The following is a 21,183-nucleotide window of genomic DNA, read 5'->3' as shown; positions in this document are numbered from 1 at the left end:
AGCATACTGGAGGGAAAACCTGTTTATTCCACTTGATTACTGTAAGTTATTTACTTATCTTTATATGCTTATGATTTAATTATTTTCATGAACAATTCACAAGCATCCACTTCCACTAATAATGATGATAATAATCTCATTTTATTTTTAGATGAAGAAGATGTTTCTTTTCTGCTTAAATTAGATGTAAAATCTGATGTTATATTCCCTATTGGTAAAGAAAAAATTGAAGAAATATATAGAGATATAGATTATAGTTGTAAGAATAATATAGGTTTTGATCCTGTAAGAACTCATAGAGAAATAAGGAAAGTAGAAGATATTATAATTAAACATACGGATATACAAGAAGAAATCTCAGTAGGATTATTTAATGGATATATAACTAAGAAAGGTCAACCTATAATCTTTGAAGAATTATTAAAACATAAAGAATATTTAAAGGTGTTCAAAAGATTGAAAAATATAGATATAGGACCTGATTGACAATTCCTTAAAAGATATAAGATAGATTTTATAAATAATTTTATTAAGGGCAATATAGTACTTTTAGCAAGAAAGGCTATTGTAAAAAATAGGAAGAATATTGCAGCCATTTTCAAAGTTATCCCGTAAATGTGTATGATCAAATTTGACTACGAGTACGAAGGAAGGAACTCAAAGTGAGCGGCACCCTTTGGTAATTTTCCCTTATATTTCTGCGGCAGTAAAATTAAATCAAGAGCTGTGCTAGATACACAAGGTAATGTGGAGAGTGAGTTTGAGTTGACGATTTCGATACCCGCCTCAAATTGACATAACCAAATGAGCAACGCAAGGAAGAAAAGTACACACGAAGACGATGAGGTTCAACAGTTGCTGCGAGCAGCGCAGGACGATCTTCTCCTCAAACTCAGCGTCGATTCCCACATGGCGCGCGCCTCCTCCTCATCTCGAACCTCCATGGATCCAGATCTCGAACGCCGCTTCCAAGCCCTCAAATCCAAACCCCAAAACACGTCAACTTCTGCTGTTTCAACTACAAGAACAATTGATGATGATAGGGACCAAGTGAAAGTCAATACTACCAATATTATTGGCGGGTTTGAGGCGGATGATCTGTTTGCTAGATTTGCGGTGCTCAAGGGTTCTATTCCGTCGCATAATCGTAAAAATGATATTGATTCTTCTGAAATTGTTAGTAGGGAGAAAGAAGAAGAGAGTGATGATGAGGTGGATGAAGTTGAAAAGGTAATAAAATGGGCAATTGATGCTGCTAGGTTGGACCCTTCTCCTCTCTCTGATGATGAAAGCAGTGAAGAAGAAGAAGAATATCATAATGATGATAGAATGGATGGTGGAAAAAAGGGCAAAACGAAATGATCAGTGCTTCAACAAGGTATCTCAAATTATGCCATTATGTTATTTTTCAATGTTAGATTACAGAATTAACTTTATAATTTAATTGTTGTAACGGATTGTTTCGCTCGATTTCTAATAGATGAAATTATTTTGTTGATATATATTAGTGTACAAATAAATTTTAAATCTGCACAGCTACGGGAGATTTGTATATATATATATATATATATATATAATGAATACAATTTGCATATAGTGTTACAAGAATATTTATAGAGATTAGAGGGAGTGGAGCTTAGTAAGGGAACGAGTCTTCTGGAATTGTGGAGTAACTAGCCTTCTGCATTTAAATTCTGGAGGCATCTTGTTCTGTTGCACTGTAACTGGGCTTGGCAGGTCGACGATAACTTATCTTGAGGTGATCTTATGTCCTTATTGCTTTTGGCTACTGCTGCATACCTCGCTTTAAATTGACCTCATTCGAGCTTACGTGAGCCTTGGCTCTGGAGTTAGGCTTCCATTTCAATGTTTGGCTTGTGAGTTGTGCATTTTGCCTTAATTTGCTTATGCATTCTTAGTCCACCTTAGGCTACAACTATGAGCTCAGCTGAGCAATCACCTCCACCATATCTTTCTGAGCTGATTTTAGCTTTCATTACGAACTTCTAGATGGCCATTTTTTCTCTGAAAGTTGTTTCTGACATCAGGTTGGTGGGTTCTAAAGTGTATGATCTGGCATACTAGACAAAATGCCATGTCTCATTCTCATAGATTTAGGATGACGTGCTATTTTTTATACAACATTGAACTAAGGTCAAATTCATAGTTTAATGTCTAACTTCCTCACACAACCACTATTATTCCACCTCTGAACTAGTTCTTTACTTCACTTTATCTGCCCATTCATGAATTGAAGGAGTCAACTTTTTTATTTCTCTTTAATCGTCTTTCCGAAAGTGTATCAGATTAGAAATCCTTCATATTTTTCCTCAATTTGTGTCCTATATCAGTAGTTGCATTTTTTAAGATAATGCTATCAAGTCTTCTAGTTGACGGTGGCACAAGTGATTGATGATTAGGTTAAAATTTCGTTTTTTGGGTCCAACCTTTCGGAAACTTTTAATTCAGACCTACCTTCTAAAAAATTTTAAATTTTTTTTTTTTTTTTTTTTTTTTTACAAAAGACACGCAGGTAGCTTGTGTGAACCAGCATGTCTTTTACCATGATATAAGCAACCCATTTCTCATTTAAAAATGCAGCCAAAATTCTTTAAGGCATACGATAAACTTAAATTGGACTAGTATTGGGCCTTCATTCTCCTCTAGGATAAGCATCACGCTGATTTTCATAAAACTATACTGTACTGCTATATGCTAATGATAATTACCCTCACCTTGTCGTTCATCCGCTGAAGCTAATATTAGAAACTGTGTAGTGTTTACTTCAAGCAGGGTTTTTGGGATTGCAAAACCTTAGTTACAGAATTCTCTCCACTTCCATTTCTCAAGTCTAAGGTACTGAGGCTTGATATTTTACGTTACGAAACTTGACTCCTGAAAAATTCAAATACAGATGAGGGCATAACAGGGGGAGTTAACAATATTAGCATTTATCCATCTGAATCACAAAAGAGAAACATAATTCAAGTCTCCAACACAAATAAATCCCTCTTCTTCTATTTCAATCTCTCCAAGAGGTATATGCAGCAATACAATAAAGTGGAACTCCATGGTCTTGGGATGGCTTTTTCCACAGTGTTTGTATTGCTGAAATTCTGAAAGAACAATGGAATTGGCATTGAAAAGAAAATCAGGACATTGACTGTAGACACAAGGGATGAACCAGGCATGCAATTAGTCCCCAAGAGAAGTTTGAGATATTACTGGAGAAGTGAGAGAACTCGATGAATTGATGGCTGCTGAAGCAAAGGAATGAGAATATGGAGGTGACGAACACAATGGACCTACATACTTCCATAGTCTGGTCCAAGTCCAGTCATCGGGTAAATTACAACTAGTTAAGTGTATAACTTACTGGACTTCCTTTTTTTTTCATTTTTCATTTTTTTCTTTTTAAGATGTGGTGGGGGTTTATATTATGTCTGTGTAGTAGGATTGAAACTCCAGGTGATGATATTTCTTAGATCAGTTCAATGAGGAGCAATCCTTCTGAACCAGAAAGCAGGAAAAAAGGAAGTCTTACATGCTGAAGGTATATGTTCCACAAGTGGATAATGTGTACTGACCTTTTCCGAAATTAGGATGTTTCCTGTGGGAATGGCTTTGGGTTTGCAGAAGAAAAATATAGCTATGAAAAATAAGAACAGCTCTTAAATTAACTTTTGTCACTCCCTTCTCTTTCTAAATGTGCCAGTTAAGTTATTTTTCACCAAAAAAATCTTGATAAGATGTTGCCTTAACAAAAACACATCATTTGCAGAATCGCTGCAGGATTTTAGTCAGTATCAATAACTTCCTGCAGATCGTAATTGAAGTTCAAGTTGAGCACACTTTATGATATGGCTGAATTCAACAGGCTATTTTTGTTCCCCTTTTTCTTTTTGGTTGCTACTGATTCCACAAATAGTGCACAGCAGAGATTGTTTCTTCTCTTCTTTTGCTCTCGTGCAAATTAGTATCTGTTTGTTGTCTTTGCACAAGTTCCAAATTTCCTGAATGCCCATCAAGATAGAGTTTTTCGCTTGCAATTTTATTTACTTGATAATCAAGTTGCACGCATTTGGAGGAGGAATCACTATGAAGCTCTACTGCATTCTTTCAATATTGTATTCGTTACTCATAGAAAAAAGTTTGTTCTGAATTTTGACACTTAATTTTTAAGCAGGATGCATGCTTAAGTGTATTTGGGTCATAGTCTCCTCGACCAATGATAGGCACGAAAGCTGGCTTCAAAGGATCTTTCTTGACATAATGAGGATAAATTATTGCTTGAAATTTAGTAAAAGTGGTTTTCTCAACCAAAAACTTGTACCTGCTTGGCCCCTGCACTCTAGAAGGTCGTTGCTGTTACAGTTATTAGAGCTGATATTGAGGTGTCATATTTGAATGTTGCAAGAACCGGGTTCATCTGCTTGGAAGAGAAAAAGAAGGGTGGGGGGGGGGGTTCAATTTGAAATTGAGGTTCTCTTAGTAGACTAAATTATAATTTGTCGACATGGCAACCATTGTAAGTTTCCTTTTGTGTGCGCGCATGTGTGCGTTTGCGCTCTTTTATTGAACTTAGAACTAGATATTATTTATAGGCATGATTTTATTTAAATTTAATGTGTAACGCATCATTTGTAAGTTGATCAATTTGTGCACAAATTCTTGTGGGGAATTAGAACTTTGTACGAAGAGGAACACTGGGGAGAAGATGGAAGGCTTGAAGTAACTTGGTTTTATGAATCAAGAATCGTGAAAGAATTTACAACTTACTTTAACATAAATTCAGTTAAAGATTTTTACATGAAACGAGAATTTTCATGATCTTTTTGTGGTTGAATCACATTGCTTTCCAAACTTCAAAATCTATATTATCTTGCAATCTAATGGTTCCAATCTGAAGTACAGTGAAAAGAGATTATTATTCACAATTTAAGTGTTTAGTTTTGTGAATTTTCATTTCAAACATGTGGTTCTGGACACTTTTCAATTTAAATGTGATTTTTCGTACGAATTTCATTCATTTTCTATTCTCTCTGAGAGTTGATGGAGTTGGGGGAAGTTTTGGGTTTAAATTTACCATTCCATCAAACTGACTTAATGTCTTATGTCACCCCACATGGGTGACTCACAACTAGTATTTTCCAACAATTTGATAATTTTTTTGACAAATGATAAGGTATATATTCTTGAAATATGTGGATTAAAATTGCTAGTTTTATAGATAAAAAGAGATGTTTAACTAGCATATAAACTTGAAAAAGCTTCAGCAGACGTGCTCTTCATCAATGACTAGGAAGTTTTAGCAGACATGTTGTGATGGTTTTTTTGGTGTTGGTGGTGAGATGGTGGTTTGACTGTGGAGGTGGTGACGACGGCGGCGGTAGTTGTGGTGATGGTGATGGTGATGGTCACAAATGGAGGTGGTGGTGTTGGCGGATGTAGTGGTGAGGTGGCATGATGTTCAATTGGTGTGGAATGTGTTGAAGAGTTTGCGATCGACTATTTGATTGATTTGTGGCCTTGGTTGATTCATGACCAAGTATTGGGGACGGTGGTGAGATTCAAGGGACAGGGAGGGATGTTTGGTTAATTTCTTACCAACTATTGGTGTCAATAGCGAGGAAGGGTGAAGAGTGTTTCTCATCAACTATTCCGTTAAATTGTGATCAATTATTTAATATATTACCTAAACATTCGCTAATTTATGACCAATGATAATTTGTGACGCAGAAATAACTTGTAACCAACTAATTTGATCATTTTTGATATTTTAAAATTTGTGATTTATGATCAATAAATAAACCATGACATAAATTTTTTGAATTGTGATTAAAAAAAAATAATTTGTGATCAATTAATTTGATAATATGTGACTAATAAATAAGTTGTAACATATAAGTATGTAATTGTGACTACAAATTGTATAATTGTGACATTAATATATTTAATTAATAAATTAGTCTTAATTAGTTATTTATCAACTGATTTTTGAAATTTTAAACTCATTCTTTTAAAATTGAATTGGTCTATACTTAAAAAAGACTGAGATATGAATTTTTTTTCCATAAATTAAAAAATATTGATCACGCGAACTTGTGCGGACCACTTAGCCTTTTAAATTAATCCCGTAATATAAGATTAAACACATTAGGCTTATAGAAGATGGTCTCAATTATGATGGATCGAATTAATTAACCCTCATGAGTATACGATTTGAATTATTAGGCTTTTAAAAGACCGTCTCAATAATGACGAATCAAACATGATTCACACTGATCAGACACAATTTGTATTATTGAGCGTTATCTAAAATTTATTTGTATAAAAATTGTCAATTAAATATATTTGATTGATTTAATTTTCAATTTATAAAATATTATACTTATCTAGTTTTTATTGCTGGGTAGAATAAGAGAGAGTAAATCTCATGGAAAATAAAATCTTCCTTCATCTGAAGAAAATTTTTTTTTCTTTGATTTTGAGAAAAATACAATCACGTGACTGAAAGTATGAAAACTTTTTCATGGAAAAAATGTGAGTGAAACAGTACAACAATAAGAATTTGAATGGAAAATATGGGCCAATGCTAATTACAATTTAGAATAGGTCGAGACAATTTATACCATGATAGGGGCAATTGTCTCCTCACAATTTATACCAGATTAGAAGCCTGAAGCGGAATGGATAAAAATCAATGAACTTACACTAATTTATTTGAGCATGTTTGGTAGTAATTTTGAGAATTGATTTTTTGATCGTTAGGAGAAAAGTGGGGGCCACATGTGAGTGAAGAAGTTAAAAATTACGGCTGACATAATGAAATATCGATCAAAAAATCAATTTTTTGGAATGAAAAATTACTCCCAAACGGGGTCTTAAATTATTACATGAGACATGGGCACTAATCTATTTTTACATGTCTCATGTCTTTTTTAGAGACTAAGCCCATGTTTGTTTTTTCATTCTTTCTTTATTAAAATGAAAAATATGAATTTTATTCATCATATCAAGTCACCAGATTTAAATTTCTATCTCTTGTGTGAGGTCCATAACGACTATATTTTTTATTTTCATTTTTATGAAAATGGAAAACAAACGGGGGCCTAAATTGAAGTTCGATATTTTAATTATTAAAACAAATTAAATTTGAGTAACCCATTACTGATTTTACCAAAAGTCGGATGAAATTTACCCAAAAATAAAAAAGAATTTATTTTTTGTTTCCTTTGGTTAAAAAGGGGAAATATTTAGTAGTCAAACAGATACTCATACGGTCATACTCAAACCTTGTGCTTTTCCTCCTTTTCTTTGGCCTTCCCGTACATGTTATTTCCTCAATTAGATACATACTTACATTCTTGCACGATCATATTATTATTTGATCCAATGTTTCAGTTGTTGTAATTGGTTGCTTGATTGATCGAGGGGGTTTTGTGAGAGATGTCGAATCTATACAGAGGGGATTTCAATTCCAAAATCGATTACGTGTTCAAAATCGTATTGATAGGCGATTCGGCAGTGGGGAAATCGCAGCTGTTGGCGCGATATGCAAGAAATGAGTTCAGTTTGGACTCAAAAGCCACTATTGGAGTTGAATTTCAGACGCGAACTCTTGAAATTGATCGCAAAACGGTCAAGGCTCAGATTTGGGATACAGCTGGTCAAGAAAGGTAATTACTATGATAGTTGAATCTCATTTCCCGTTTCCATAGTTAACAAGAGACGTCAAATGCTTGTTGAATGGAGCTGAAATTGGTTGAAAAAAAAGAAAGAAAGAAGAAGATAACACTGCAGACTTTAGACCTCGTGATCGCAGGTATTGGATTGGATGATCATCTGGTTACATTATATAACGTAATTGTCTGCAGTTGGAATATAAGCAGGGAGAATAGAGCCTATGTTTTAGATAAATTGGAAGCATTTTCATCAATTTGTTACGCACCACTTTGGTTTAGTTCGTGTCCTTGTGATCCTTAACAAAATTCTCTTTTTCACTATTTTAAATATTCTTTTATTGACCTCAAAATTGAGATTAACAAATTTCTCTCTCCTAATTTGGTTTTCCCTCCCTAAACTCACTGAATTCTATTGAAATAAGAGCTAGGAGAGGAATGAATATTTGAAAGGAGAGCGTTCTCAATTTTCATATCCTCCGTTTCTCCCAACTATGCTTATTTATAAATTTTTAATGAGGTCATGGTGGTAATCAAGTCTTTTTCTTTAATGACGCGTGACTTTAATGACCTGTTATAGTTGATGATTAGTAAGCTTTAACTGAGCATGTTACCTTTTCGCGTTTCATTCATCATGTCAATGTTCTTCACTCATTGGTTGTGAAGTCATGTTTAATAGTTTAACATTCTTATTCAAGTATACTTCAATAACCTTTTTTGCAGATGTGGAATAGCATATGGAAATAAAGAAAGATTATATTTGCTTTTTTAGTAATGTTGAATTTGCATGCCTCGTGTGCTTGTTGTTTGTTTTCAATACCAAACTTATGGCTTCGTATTATAAATGTTTACTCACAGTGGTTTAGATTCACACATGATTTGATAATTTTTTAGCTTAGAAGTGTTTGCTAATAGTAGCATAGGTTTGCATAGAGCGAGTTCAATATGATTATCACAAATAACGTCAAAATTTCCACCACTGATCTTTGTAAAATTAATTGATAACACTTGCCAATGTGTATATACATAATTTGAGTACCTATAAATACATAAAAGCGTGAAAATAGTTAAGAACAATTTTACTTTTGTAGTAAGTATTGATTTTTTAAATTGAAAGTCCAAAACAACACGTTATAAGAGAATGCTAAGATAGATCGATGGGTATACTAGAATAAAAAGAATAAAGAAGAAAAAGAAATGAGATAATGTTTCCACAAGTGGAGTGGGCATGAATGGCCGGTGAATTAAGGTACTGGTGAATCAGGTAGCATGCTTTACAAAGACACTTCAGAAGCTCTCGTCAAATGGAATAGTTAAATTAGATTCATGCAGTTGAACCCAACTTTATCTGGAATAAAGCTTAGCTTATTGCTGTTATAGCTGGGGATTCACTACTTCTAGTTATATTATTGTTTTTCTTGTTTCTCAGAAGAATGAGACTGAAGAAATTCCATTCTCATATTAGGTGTATCAATATGCACTGAGCAGACGTTATTCTTACCTCTCTCCTGCTCGATTAGTAAACTCTGTTAGGACAGAAAATGGAAAACTCTAACTTCTTGAATTCAGCAGCAATCGCAGTCAAGAATATTAGCATTGAGCAGATGTTATTCATAACTCTCTATTTCTCTATTAGCTAGCTCTGTTAGGACAGATGGGAAAACTCCAACTTCTAGAATTCATCAGCAATCGCAGTCATGAATATTAGCAGTGAATTGGTGGGGAGCTTGTGAAGTATATTCAGTTGGGAATGAAAAACAAAGTTTTACATTGGTTCGGGAACTGTTCTATCTCTCCTGTATCTGGATTGCGTTTTTGCACGTTTTTGCTTGTGTGTGTGTTTGTTATGTTTTGTTGAACTAACTACTCCGTTTATAATAGAAGAAGACAGTAAAGGGAAAAGCGGGTTTTTCTTACAATACAAGCACTCAATAGCTAACTACTAACTGAAATAGAAAGCTCACAACTGACATAAGCCCATCAGTCAACCCCCTTCAGCAAATTTTGATGATCAACTGGCTGCAGCTGGAGTGCAGCCTCAGGTCTTTTGAGAATATTCTGGAGCAATCTTCTCCACAAGCTTATTTCTTTATTTTTTGCTCATAGAGTTCTTCTTTTCTACCTTCGTTCACTATTTTCTCTTTCCTGCATTGGTATGTTAGCTTCATCATTTTTGAAGGGATTAGTGCAATAATCCATGGTTATAAGAGGCTGAATTAATTAATTTTCATGGTGTTTGCCTAGTTCTTGATTTATTTCCTAAGATGGGTTGTGAATATTTTGTAGTTTATGGTTGAAAAATATGTATAGGTAACATAAGGGGTATGTAATGCATTGTTATATGTAAAATACACCTTAGACTGTACAATACATTCTGTTGCTAATCATTCTGAAACTAAAAGCAACCACTTGTTGGAAATTTGTGACAAAAAGCTGAAAATTGCTGCTTTTATTGAGTATTCTATCACATACATTGGTTTTGCAATCTTTAAACGTACCTAAAAAAACTCTTTTACATTAGCTCTGTAACTGTTTGGTTTGTCTACAGTGTGGTCATTATATTACTGCTCATCATGTGGATATAATTCTCTTTTCAGAAAGGGAAAAGAAACGAAAAATTAAAACATGTGCATATATGGTCCACGAACTGCTCCTCAAACTAATCAGGGAATATGGTCTGAGAATTTTCTTGTTCATGATTCGTGTTTTCATTTCGGTTTTTGGTCTTTATGTTTCTCCGGATGGAAAAACAGACATCGTATATTCAATTTACCAGTGCTGTTCATAAAAAGCTTTCTGTCATACGAACAAAATACATCTCCTTTTAATACAAGCTATTGACTGTATTGTTTGCTGATCATACCAAATGAGGGAGTTCACTTGCAACTGAGCTTTGACTAACACAATTTTGTGTTGAAAAAGATGTACCAGTAGAATCTGATTCATATAAAATTGTTTATTTGGCAAATTATTTTATCACGTAAGAGGGTGTAGCTTCCCAGTTGTTGGCTGCCATCTTCTCAATTCAATGCTTTGTACCTATCATCCTGTTGCCTGTCTCTAAAAATTTATGATCATTTAGAATCAATTTAGACTCTACTTAAGCTACTCTGCATTGGTGAGATTATATCGGAGCCTGGATTTACTCCCTTCTATGGAAGCAAATCATATTAATTCACTAATGCCTATTTTAACCAAGATGCACTGCATGGTGTGCACCTAAACCCATAGCAAGACACAATTTAAAATTAAAAGACTACCAGCAAAACATTTTTTAAGAAATTATAGTTGTATTCTAAAAGTGAAATGTTGAATAAGTATTGGAAATAGGTGTTGTAATTGGACTGATGTTGAGACTCTGCGGCACTGATATGACCAGTTAAGCCCCTGTTTGGTGGGCATTTTTTTGGAAAAACATTGTTTTGAATAGTGACTTTTTGGAGAATGTGTGGTAAAAAAGTATGAAAAAGTTTTGGATTTACGTGTGGAATATTTTATTGTGTGGATGTGTGTTTAAAAATAAGTATATAGAAAAAAGAGTTTTGAAAGAATGGGAAACAAGCAAGGGCTAAGTAGAATTAGATCCTTAGTTTTATCATTTAAATGTTATCATTAAACTTTTCATGCTAGTCTTTCTTTTATCTTGATAAGGGAGTGCCATTCCAGTGCCATTCCAACTCCTGTCCCATTAGTGGCATCACATATTGGTCAATTGTTTGTCAAGACCCTACTTCCAATTTGTATAAGATCTATATTGACTAGGCAAAGGAGCATCGGTGCAACGAAGTGGTGGATGCGGTGGCTTTGGCCTTATATTTTCCATTGTAAAGTTATCTTCCAGCTTAAATGCTTATTAACGTCTCGTGTTTTGCTTAACTTAGCTGTTATGGATATAATTGAAAGCACAATGAGGTGCGTACTTGGAGGCTATTTTTGGCGTGTCAAAGTGCAGCTGTCATTGAAGTGAAAATTTTGCAATGTTTCATGTCTTTTGCTCAACTTGATGAAAATAATTGATATGCGCTGAAAATTAGGGCAATATATGTGCTTACGTTGAATAGTACTTTAGATATAGTTTTGTGTTTTGCTACAATGAAGTGTGTACCTGGTTTTGGGCTTTCAGCTTAAACACCAAGCTTTGTGCCTTTATGCACTAGGCACATTATAATTATGTGAAGGAGCGCTGAATAGTTTTCTACCCCCATTGGCATGTCACAGATGCCAACCTGATTTGAGTATCTCCTTTGGCACGTGAAGTTCAATAAATTTGAAAGAGTGGAAGAGGAACCAAATTAATATATGTTTCATGCACTTTCCTTTTGAATTTATTTATTTATTTTTAATTTTTTTTCATCTTCTACTCTTTTTTAGTTGCAGTATGCATCTTTTGTTGTGTGTTTCGGAGAGCATTTTTTATTAATGTTTTTAAATTCTTCACTTACTATTGCAAATTTGTTGACTTCAGATATAGGGCAGTGACTAGTGCATATTACAGAGGTGCAATGGGGGCAATGCTGGTCTATGACATAACGAATCGTCAATCATTTGATCACATGGCTAGGTGGTTGGATGAACTGCGGGGCCATGCTGACAAGAACATCGTAATCATGCTTATAGGAAACAAATCTGATCTGGGAACCCTTCGAGCTGTACCAGTGGATGATGCTAAAGAGTTTGCCCAGAGGGAGAACCTATTCTTCATGGAAACATCAGCCCTTGAGGCAACCAACGTGGAACCTGCTTTCCTAAATATCATGTCTGAGATCTATCGTGTTATCAGCAAGAAAGCCCTTGTGGCCAATGAGGAACCAGAATCTGGAGGAAATTCATCTCTTCTGAAAGGAACCAAGATTGTTGTTCCTGGCCATGAGCCGGTACCATCAGAAAAAAAGTTCAGCTGTTGTAGATCTTCATAGGCCCGACCCAACCTTCACTCTTGGAGTGCACTGTTGTATTTGTTCTATTTGCTGACATATCTGACATACGAGGTACATTTCTCTTTCTTGTTACAAATAGATTGTCCATCCACAGCGTGGACTTCTGGACCGATTTAAACTTGAAGAGAAGTGATTTTTGCAAATTTTTTTTTGTTTTGGTGTGTAACTCATCCATGCCTCAATGGCATGGAAATAGAATCCAAAATATAGAACAGGGAAAAACTTGTCATTCTGATCTACGTTAGTTTATTGCCAATCATGATCCTGTATAAAAATTTCAACATCAACAGAATGTGATCCCGTAGTTAGCTCCCTTGCATGTAAAAGTACTAGTTGGATCGTCAAATGGATAGCTATACGCGGTAGGGCAAGCTTTTTAGAAGATTTGTGAATAATTAATAGGCTTGCATTTCGTTGGACTATTGAATGCTCCAGTGCAGCAGTACTGGGGTTGATGGAAGGCGAGACAGGCGCTTTTGCACGCCACCCTTGCCCCATTCCCTGCGGCCACCACCAATTCTGGAGGGCATGCTCTATTCAAATCGGCTGCACAGATTACTGATCCACAGTTTCGCGTCCCTCCAGAAGGGAAGATGGAAATTGGCAGGTTAAATCCATCCACAAGGCTGACGTCGTAAAAGTCTTGTGTGCCATTGGGGGTGAACTCAGCTAGTGATGCTGGTGGTATACTGCCTGCGCGGTTACACTGAAGAACACCGCCACAGTCACCGGTGGCGCATCTTCCCTTGCCAGATGGGTCGAAAGTGCATCCAATACGAGCCCAGAAGCGGCCTGACCACCCTGTGGGTGCATTGATGGTGGCGGCTTGAGCCGGCCCGAGCTGGAAGCCACCATTTACCAGTGGAGGTTTTCCAGCTCCTGATGAAGTCGCTGGCCATATGATGTATGGACATTTGTTTTGGAACGTGAAAATTGCAGCACTCGCTCCTGGAAAAGAAATAAAATCAGCAAACGGTTGGTGCCCAGGAAAAAAAAAAAAAAAAAAGAGTTAAAATGCAGAAGATTTCGATTCAGTTAAAAAATACAATCAACCTAAGAAATTCCAAACTAGAACGAAGGAGAGATGCCATAACAATGCCATGATTAAATCTCAACCAAAATGTGATGTAGTTCAATGAACAATTTCAAGTTATAGGGTGAAGATCACATATATTATGATTCGATAAATCTGATATTTTCTTTGATTTTCTAAATTCATGAAGATTATAGGCAATCTTAACGAGATTTCAATAATCTTGGCAATCTAATTATGAATCCCACGACTTATGGCAATCACAAACAAGAAAATATCACTTGTCAATGTTCGGTATGTAATTATAATTTGTTAATTATAAAAGCGTGTTTGAGAGTGATTTTGAGAATTGATTTTTTGACCGTTATGAGAAAAGTGGGATCCACCTGTGATAGAAGAAGTCAAATATGATGGCTGAAATAGTGAAATAACGGTAAAAAAATAATTTTTTGGGCCAAAAAATCACTCCCAAACAAGCTGTAAATATAGAAATGAATAGTAAATAAGTAGGTAAAATATGTGGGTTCGTAGTCGGTAACTATAATAATCGCCCTACGTGGCATTGTGCCAGTGATAGTTTCATTATTAATATTGAAATTCATTTGATTGTTTCCCTTTTTAATTATTAAAATTATGACACATGGGCCTTCACGTAAGATGATTATTGTAGTCTTTTATTATCAATAGTATTATTTGAAAATTAAACACCTAACTTTCAGCTAGGCCCCGTCCGGTCCGGTCCGGTTTGGTTCTAACAAGAATTAAGCCGAACCCGAAATTTTTGGATAATTAGTAAGTGGAATCGTCGGATTCAAATTTAATTATGGAACTGTTCAGGTTCAGTTCGATTTCATTCGATTCTCAGGTTTCGTATTCTAATTAAATTTTTTAATATGTACAAAGTGACATTAATGTAACTAATGATACAAAACAACGTGGTCAAATCTTATGTGTCTTTTGCGCATTTCTTTACTGAGTTCTTCATAAGTTTAATTATTAAGATCATAGGAAGAGGAAAATAGTGAGCTCAAAATAATTAAGAGAGGTATTGTCAAGTTTTAATTCGATTTCTCCAAAATGGTAAAAGCTGCACTGCGATAGAGTAACAGATTTGGATAAAACTTAAATCAATTTGATTAAGTTGGCATTAAACCGAAAATTAGCAATAAGAAAATCATATTTATGGGTTTGAACTAAATTAACTAGTTAACAAATTTGTTTAGAAAAAAATAAAATAATTTGGCTTACTTAAAATAAATTAATTAAAAAATTAGGGAGATTCAATTTTCATTCGATTTTTCGGTTCTTGATCTAGAATCGAGAATCGAACCTAACCCGTCAGTTCTCCATTCAGATACCCGTTCGGGTATTTAATTTAAGAAGAATAGCTCGATTCGGGAGTTTCGTCGAGACCTACTTTCAGTAGGAATTGTATTTCCTAATTTACTTATTAAGTTATCCTAGATTTATTTGGTATTCATTTGTTCTAATTAAACTGTCTGTTGTTAATTAGGATGGTTGACCAAGATTCTGTAATTTGTTAGGTTTCTTTGGTTTAGGTACTTACATGTTTTCCCTTAATTATTTTGTTAACCCCACACATATATATTCAAAGTTAACTGAAGATCCAAAATTAGAGACATAGATAACCCGAGTTGGTTCATTGACTCGATGAGCCAATAATTGATGCAGCAATTTATTCATTTTCCGACGACTAAGGAGATATAGTAGGCGGAGTCTAGAACCATTTATGAAGGATCCGACGAACGTATTTATTTTTTAAATTGAAGATGAGGTCTTTCTCTACCTAGCAGAATGGCCACTCTTGCCAACGTACTATAATGAACTTGTTTCTGAGTTTCAGGATATTGGTCACATGTCTATGTCTCAGGCAGGAATGTCGAAGGAGTGGTTCAATTGCACTCGGCCATGGCAAGACTTCGAGTTCATTTTTTCCTAAGCAGACTGTCCGGAGAGAGTATCTGCAAAAGTAGGCAATGGGAGGATTCATCCAACCTCACAAAGCTCAATGATGATAGTCATTCAAACTCGATAAGTATCATCCAAGGAGAGTATAGATCCGATTATATAAAATTATTTCCCTTTGGTTCTAGAGTTGCCGGCGTCTATACTATAATTTCTCACATTTTTTTTTTTTTTTTTTCATTCATACGACTCCTCGTGTCTCCGCATTGGATCAAGGATAGGGCCAGAAGGGTAAAAAACTGCTAACCCATAGGATCAACCCAGAATGTTTTTCCTCGGAAACCTCGAATCGCATTCTTGATGAATTTAATGAATTTTCTATTCTTGTAGAAGATGTAAACAATAAATATCCAGAAAGGTCAAATAGGGGAGTCTCGTAGAATCAATTTGAATCTGATTCTAAAGCCAAGAATAAATACCCAGTTAATAATTATGTTTCCCATAGGTAGGGGTGCCAATCGAGCCGAGTGGCTCATCCGCTCGTAAAAAGACGGCTCTTGGGCGGCTCGGGCTTGTATTTGGACGATCCCGAGCCTGTGGTCGAGCTAGCGGGCCTGCTCTCTGGGCTCGGCTCGCCCACGAGCGAACGGATGGGAACGAAAGAGTCAAATTTTTTTTTTTAAAAAAATCTTGAGCTTGTGGGCTCGGCTTGTCTGATTGGCCCTTGAGCAAGAGCCAGAGCCGAGCTTGAGCTCGACAAGCTCATGGGTAGACATGGCTCGGTCATTGCCACCCCTAACCATAGGTTGTCAGAATCATATGCATTTTTTGTCCATGTTTAACGACATAAATAAGTGCACAAAATACACGTATCAATTGTTTTACGATTTCACACTAGTCAAAAATATATTGTAGTTATTGAGTTTGAGTAGGTAAAACCACTGATACGAGAGTGTCATCAAATACCAGTTTTGAAAAGGAGAAGTCCAATTTTCTCTCGTCAATGTTCTAACAATTTACAAGGTGCAGAATTTTAGTCACTTTAAGTGAATACTAGGAATAATGCATAAATAATAGATCATCCAAAAGGTTATCAAGTTAAGATTCCAACATATTTTATGAATCTCAATTTGAACTTTCCTATACCAGGTTATTTATATTTTTCTCTAAACTGGTCATGCTGAAAAGTCTATTCGAAAATGTTTATAATCACCTCTTTTATGGTTCAATAGAATTCTTAGGAAGCTTTGATTTCTTTGGAAGTTGCATTCACGAATTTTTATCTTAATATTCGTTTTCTTTCGATAAAACTTTTTCTTGAAAATGATAGAAAAAATGCCTACGCTTGGAGCTGGAGGGTTGATCCAAGTCTCAACTATTTAAGTTAGTTTTGTAAGTCTTGAAGACAATGAATTGAGATTTGAAGTGTGAGTATTGAGCCTTTGGCTTGTTGAGAAGAAGGATTTCTTCTTGTTCATCACTCTCATCTCTTAAGTGAATTAATTCACGTAGCGAGTTTGATCTTTGGATGTGTATCCTTGTGTTAGAATCCACTTTTTTCGATGTCATCATTGGAAAGATTTACAAGTTTCATACAAAAATAAAAATTGAGTTCATCATTTTGTGTTTATTTATAATCTTCTACATTTAAGGCGTGAGTTTATCCATAAAGATGCGCAGACTTTTATATGGAAAGCATAGGCACGGAAATGTTAACAAATTTAGCGTTGGTTTAAGAGCAATGTTATGTAGCCCACTGGGATTACAACCCCAATTTGGGTAGCACTAGATAATAGATTAAATGAAATATGAAATTAAATTAGTTATTTAATTCTACTTATAAATTAATGTCACATTAGCGTCACTTACACTGTGGTTGCAATCCAAACATGGCTAAATAGCATTTCTCCTTGTTTAAGTCTCATTATTTTTCAAATTCATTTTGAATTATACATTCTTTCAATAAAATAATTTTGCACTACGTTTTAACTTAACCACACATTTTTTTTTTAAAAGTACATTAAACAAAATCTATTCTAAAAGAGGGTAATTATCAAAAAACATCTGTGTCGTCCGTACTCATTCTGAAAATGGTCCCTGTCATTTCAAATATATTCACATAGAACCATATGTTAATACCAAGTTAATTAGCAAGCAGCCAACATATATACAAATGCATAAATGACCCTATGAAAAAATTTCACCACACTTATCCTACCTCATTTTGCTTACATATCGAGAACACGTATCTTCTCTCTTCGCCCACAATGTTCACTAGATAGATCAATCAACTCATGTCTAACTGGTGAGTCACAATAAATCCTAAGTCCTCGAAATAATATTCTATCACCACATCACTCCTTCCAACCTACATGGATAATGGGTCTTCACCTAATAGAAGTGATAGAAGTTCATGTCTCACACTCCACTTGATCAAGGTCTCTTTACATATAAAAGATTCCAATATTTAATCACCTTTCTACTCGTGATCACAATGTCACACTCCACATCCTTGATACAAACCACTAATGTATCCCTAGGCATCTATACTCCATCTTACCAAAGGACACTTAACACACTACTAATTCATCCCAACCTACTATGCATGCAAACAATTATACCGAATAATAATATCACTTCAATTCATGCGGTTACACATACAAAAAAATTGAAAGTGTAACATATCAACGCAAGAGAATTAAGCAATCACACAAATATAGAAAGGATGACACACAAATGCACATGAAGTAACAAGGTTTACCCTCAATAAATCTCATTATGCTCATAACTCGACTTGATGGCAACATTCGCCTAACCTCTCTCTTTATCTTTCATTTTATTATCATTTCTAAGACAATCTATCTCACCATGCCCAAATTTATTGTAGTTAAAACACATTTTACTTTTTGCACTTGCTCTAGACCTATATATGTCATCAATACCAAATAATGACTACAAACAAAGTACAAACATAATGCACACAAAATAGTCAAACAAACTTTCTTAAGGTCACATACAATTCTAACAGTGTACAAAAGATTGACATAAATTCATAAAGAATATAAGAAAATAGTTAACAAGTAATTTCTATGTCTTGTAATAGGCAATGGTTACTCTTTCATGAAAACCCCAATCTTCATCACACATGATGGCTTTTAATGCGAAACATAAATGACTATCCTACACAATAGTTTTAACTATAATAATAAAAAGCAAAGAATACAATATCGATAGACAACGTTTAAAGGTCCATAAATCATAGATATGCAAATTTATCACTTTAGGACCACATTATTTGTCGTAAAGTCTCCATCAACTGCAGCAACCAATCAACCATGATCGAACCTGAACATCCGAAGAACAAATCTATCAAGATTACACTGTATAACTTGAAATAGAAAATATCAACACCAAAATGTTAGAAATGATGTTAGAAAAAAATTGTTTGAAGAGACCTCCGCCAACAAATGCTGGACGCACCACCACCAGCCTCTGCAGGAGGCTTTACGCGTCGCCACACGCATCGCTAAAAATTCACACACACTTGTCATCTAGGTACACCTCCACTTGCACATCACATCGGTGGTCTCCATTTCACCAAACTTCTTTTGGATTGCCTGAAAATCACGAAAATTTCCTCAATTTTTTGCCAGTTTTCTAGATTGTTGTGCAATCTGATTTCTGCTTCGTTTCAGTTGATTTTCTAGATGGTCTTTGGTCAATTTTTATGCCAAATCTACACCTTGAAGATCTACTATCAATTGTCATGAAAGCTTGCTCCAAAGATAGTCAAATCGATGTTTTGCGAACTTAATATATTCATCTCAGTTGCTTCTCAATCTCAACCACAAATGACAAGATAATGGTAATGACTTGCAAGCCACAAAGGCACTGAATAAAAATTGGAGAAAGACAATAGAAGAGATAAAAAATAAAAAAGATAAATTCACCAGTTTTTGAGCAATGGAGGTAGCCAAATTTCTTCTCTTAAGGCACACGTTTTTTCCCGCTTTTCCACATACAAATCGCACACTAAAAATAGCTAGGGTAAGCACATATATATAGGGTTAGGTTAGGCTTTAAATGGACCAATAAAAAGGTTAAATGAGCTAAAATTCAAAGTCATTTAAGATGTAATATAACTGGACTGAGTTGAGCATTTGGACTTGGTTGTTGATAATTGTTTCATTCATTGGTTGAGACCTATGAAATATATTTCGACATTTAACATCATAGCCCGAAATTTATTAGATATTAAAGCCCAACACAATCCTTTCGGTTTGGCAGGAAGGCCTAACATAATATTTTCTTACTTAAAATAACAAAATAAGTAAAATCCTTTGCAGCAAGGCATATCCATTTTCCTTAAATACTCAGTTACTGTTAGAAGATTGACTCCATTGTCTGCTAAAAAGTGTTATCATTCTAGCCAAGTTCTTGATTCATTAGTTGTTCGATAAAAGATCTGAGAGCGCTAGTTGCTGAAAGATCAACAATAAATATATCCATGAGAAAGTTTCAAATTAGCTCCTTATTCCATTGGTTTTCGATTAGAAGGATTCTTAAAATTGAAAGGTACACAAGAATTGCTTACCCATCTGCAATAATACTGCCACATGAAGATAAAAGAATTTCTTGATTCGAGCAGACTATAGGTGCACCTTCGAGATAGAGGTACGCCTTCCAATATTCGTAGGTTGAGAGATGCTAACCTTTTTGATATAGGTACACCTTCCAATATACGTGTAGCCGACACAACTCGATGGAGATGGAGCAAAGGAAGCAAAACAAGCTTAACGTTGTTGAAAAACAATTCAATTCTCCACCACAATCTTGGCATCAATCTATGCAATAGTTATGTTGTAAAGTTCCGGACTTTGTTGTACCACCTTTTATACCAATCTCAATGGAGAATAATGCTAATGAGGAAGATGATGCTATTGAATAGGAAGAGAACAACTTTGATGAAGAGCACAACTTTAACGAGGATCAACAGGATATATAATTCATGAGTATAAAGAGTTATTTTTTAGATGCATAATAATAGAAACATAGCATGTTTGTTGTACTCTTTATGTTAGATATAACCATACTTAGGGAATGACTTTTATTTATGTTTGGTGCAATATTTTGGACTCAATTTTACATTGATTGACACTAAATATCTTAATTAATTTATTGTATTTTTGCATCTTTATATTATTTTGAATAAGGTTTTTAGAAAATTAATTTAATATAAATAACAAATAAAATTCATGAAATTAATTTTTCCTACGAATTGTTGAGATAAATAATAGACTACAAATATGACTCCCCAAAAAAAAATTATTTGTTGAGAAAAGAAGGTTTTAGCCTACAAAGTAATTTGTATCCTGTTGCTACAAATTTTTAATTGTTGGGACAAATAATCTACAAATATTTTTTGTATCAAAATTTATTTGTAGGGAAAAGCACAATTTATTAGTCCATAATATAATTTGTACCATGTGCCGCAAAATCGTTTCGCCGGCCAAAAATGGCTTTAGCAACAAATGATTTTGTCGAGGGAAAACTTAAGCGATGAATTGTATTTGTCTTCAAAAGGTTCGTAAAAAAACCTTTACCC

The 21,183-nt window shown here is 34.7% G+C and overlaps 2 protein-coding genes and 1 pseudogene across 4 annotated transcripts; 2 read left to right on the top strand and 1 right to left on the bottom strand.

The window, feature by feature from the left end:
- The first annotated feature begins 647 nt into the window (after positions 1-647).
- On the top strand, positions 648-4,815 carry LOC111410458. 3 transcript variants are annotated; one of them, XR_002705694.1, is made up of 3 exons: positions 648-1,378; positions 2,915-3,553; positions 4,187-4,815. XR_002705694.1 is itself a non-coding variant. In XM_023040798.1 (2 exons), the coding sequence occupies exon 1, from the start codon at positions 805-807 to the stop codon at positions 1,360-1,362; it is 558 nt and encodes a 185-aa protein (XP_022896566.1). In that variant the 5' UTR covers positions 648-804; the 3' UTR covers positions 1,363-1,378; positions 4,184-4,815. The 3 variants fall into 3 exon arrangements, 2 of the variants coding, with proteins under 2 accessions (XP_022896566.1, XP_022896565.1); XM_023040798.1 differs by lacking the exon at positions 2,915-3,553 and having other exon boundaries at positions 4,184-4,815; XM_023040797.1 differs by lacking the exon at positions 2,915-3,553 and having other exon boundaries at positions 654-1,378; positions 4,187-4,716.
- A 2,473-nt stretch (positions 4,816-7,288) lies between these two features.
- LOC111410457 (ras-related protein RABA4c-like) lies at positions 7,289-12,851 on the top strand. The gene is made up of 2 exons (XM_023040795.1): positions 7,289-7,679; positions 12,148-12,851. Exons 1-2 carry the CDS (start codon positions 7,450-7,452, stop codon positions 12,596-12,598), a joined length of 681 nt encoding a protein of 226 aa, XP_022896563.1. The 5' UTR covers positions 7,289-7,449; the 3' UTR covers positions 12,599-12,851.
- A 36-nt stretch (positions 12,852-12,887) lies between these two features.
- LOC111411378 lies at positions 12,888-13,610 on the bottom strand (annotated as a pseudogene).
- Between the last annotated feature and the right edge of the window lie 7,573 nt (positions 13,611-21,183).

This window comes from Olea europaea, chromosome 15 (assembly GCF_002742605.1).
Source record: "Olea europaea var. sylvestris chromosome 15, O_europaea_v1, whole genome shotgun sequence".
Taxonomy (NCBI): domain Eukaryota; kingdom Viridiplantae; phylum Streptophyta; class Magnoliopsida; order Lamiales; family Oleaceae; genus Olea; species Olea europaea.
Note: the sequence above shows the minus strand (reverse complement) of the source record. Positions and strands in the feature narration are given on the sequence as shown.

What these genes read in the sequence shown, in the direction of transcription:
- LOC111410458 (XM_023040798.1), top strand. Translation starts at nt 805, where the DNA reads ATGAGCAACGCAAGGAAGAAAAGTACACACGAAGACGATGAGGTTCAA.
- LOC111410457 (XM_023040795.1), top strand. Translation starts at nt 7,450, where the DNA reads ATGTCGAATCTATACAGAGGGGATTTCAATTCCAAAATCGATTACGTG. An exon ending in GATACAGCTGGTCAAGAAAG is followed by an intron (nt 7,680 to 12,147) that starts GTAATTACTATG and finishes TGTTGACTTCAG; the next exon opens with ATATAGGGCAGTGACTAGTG.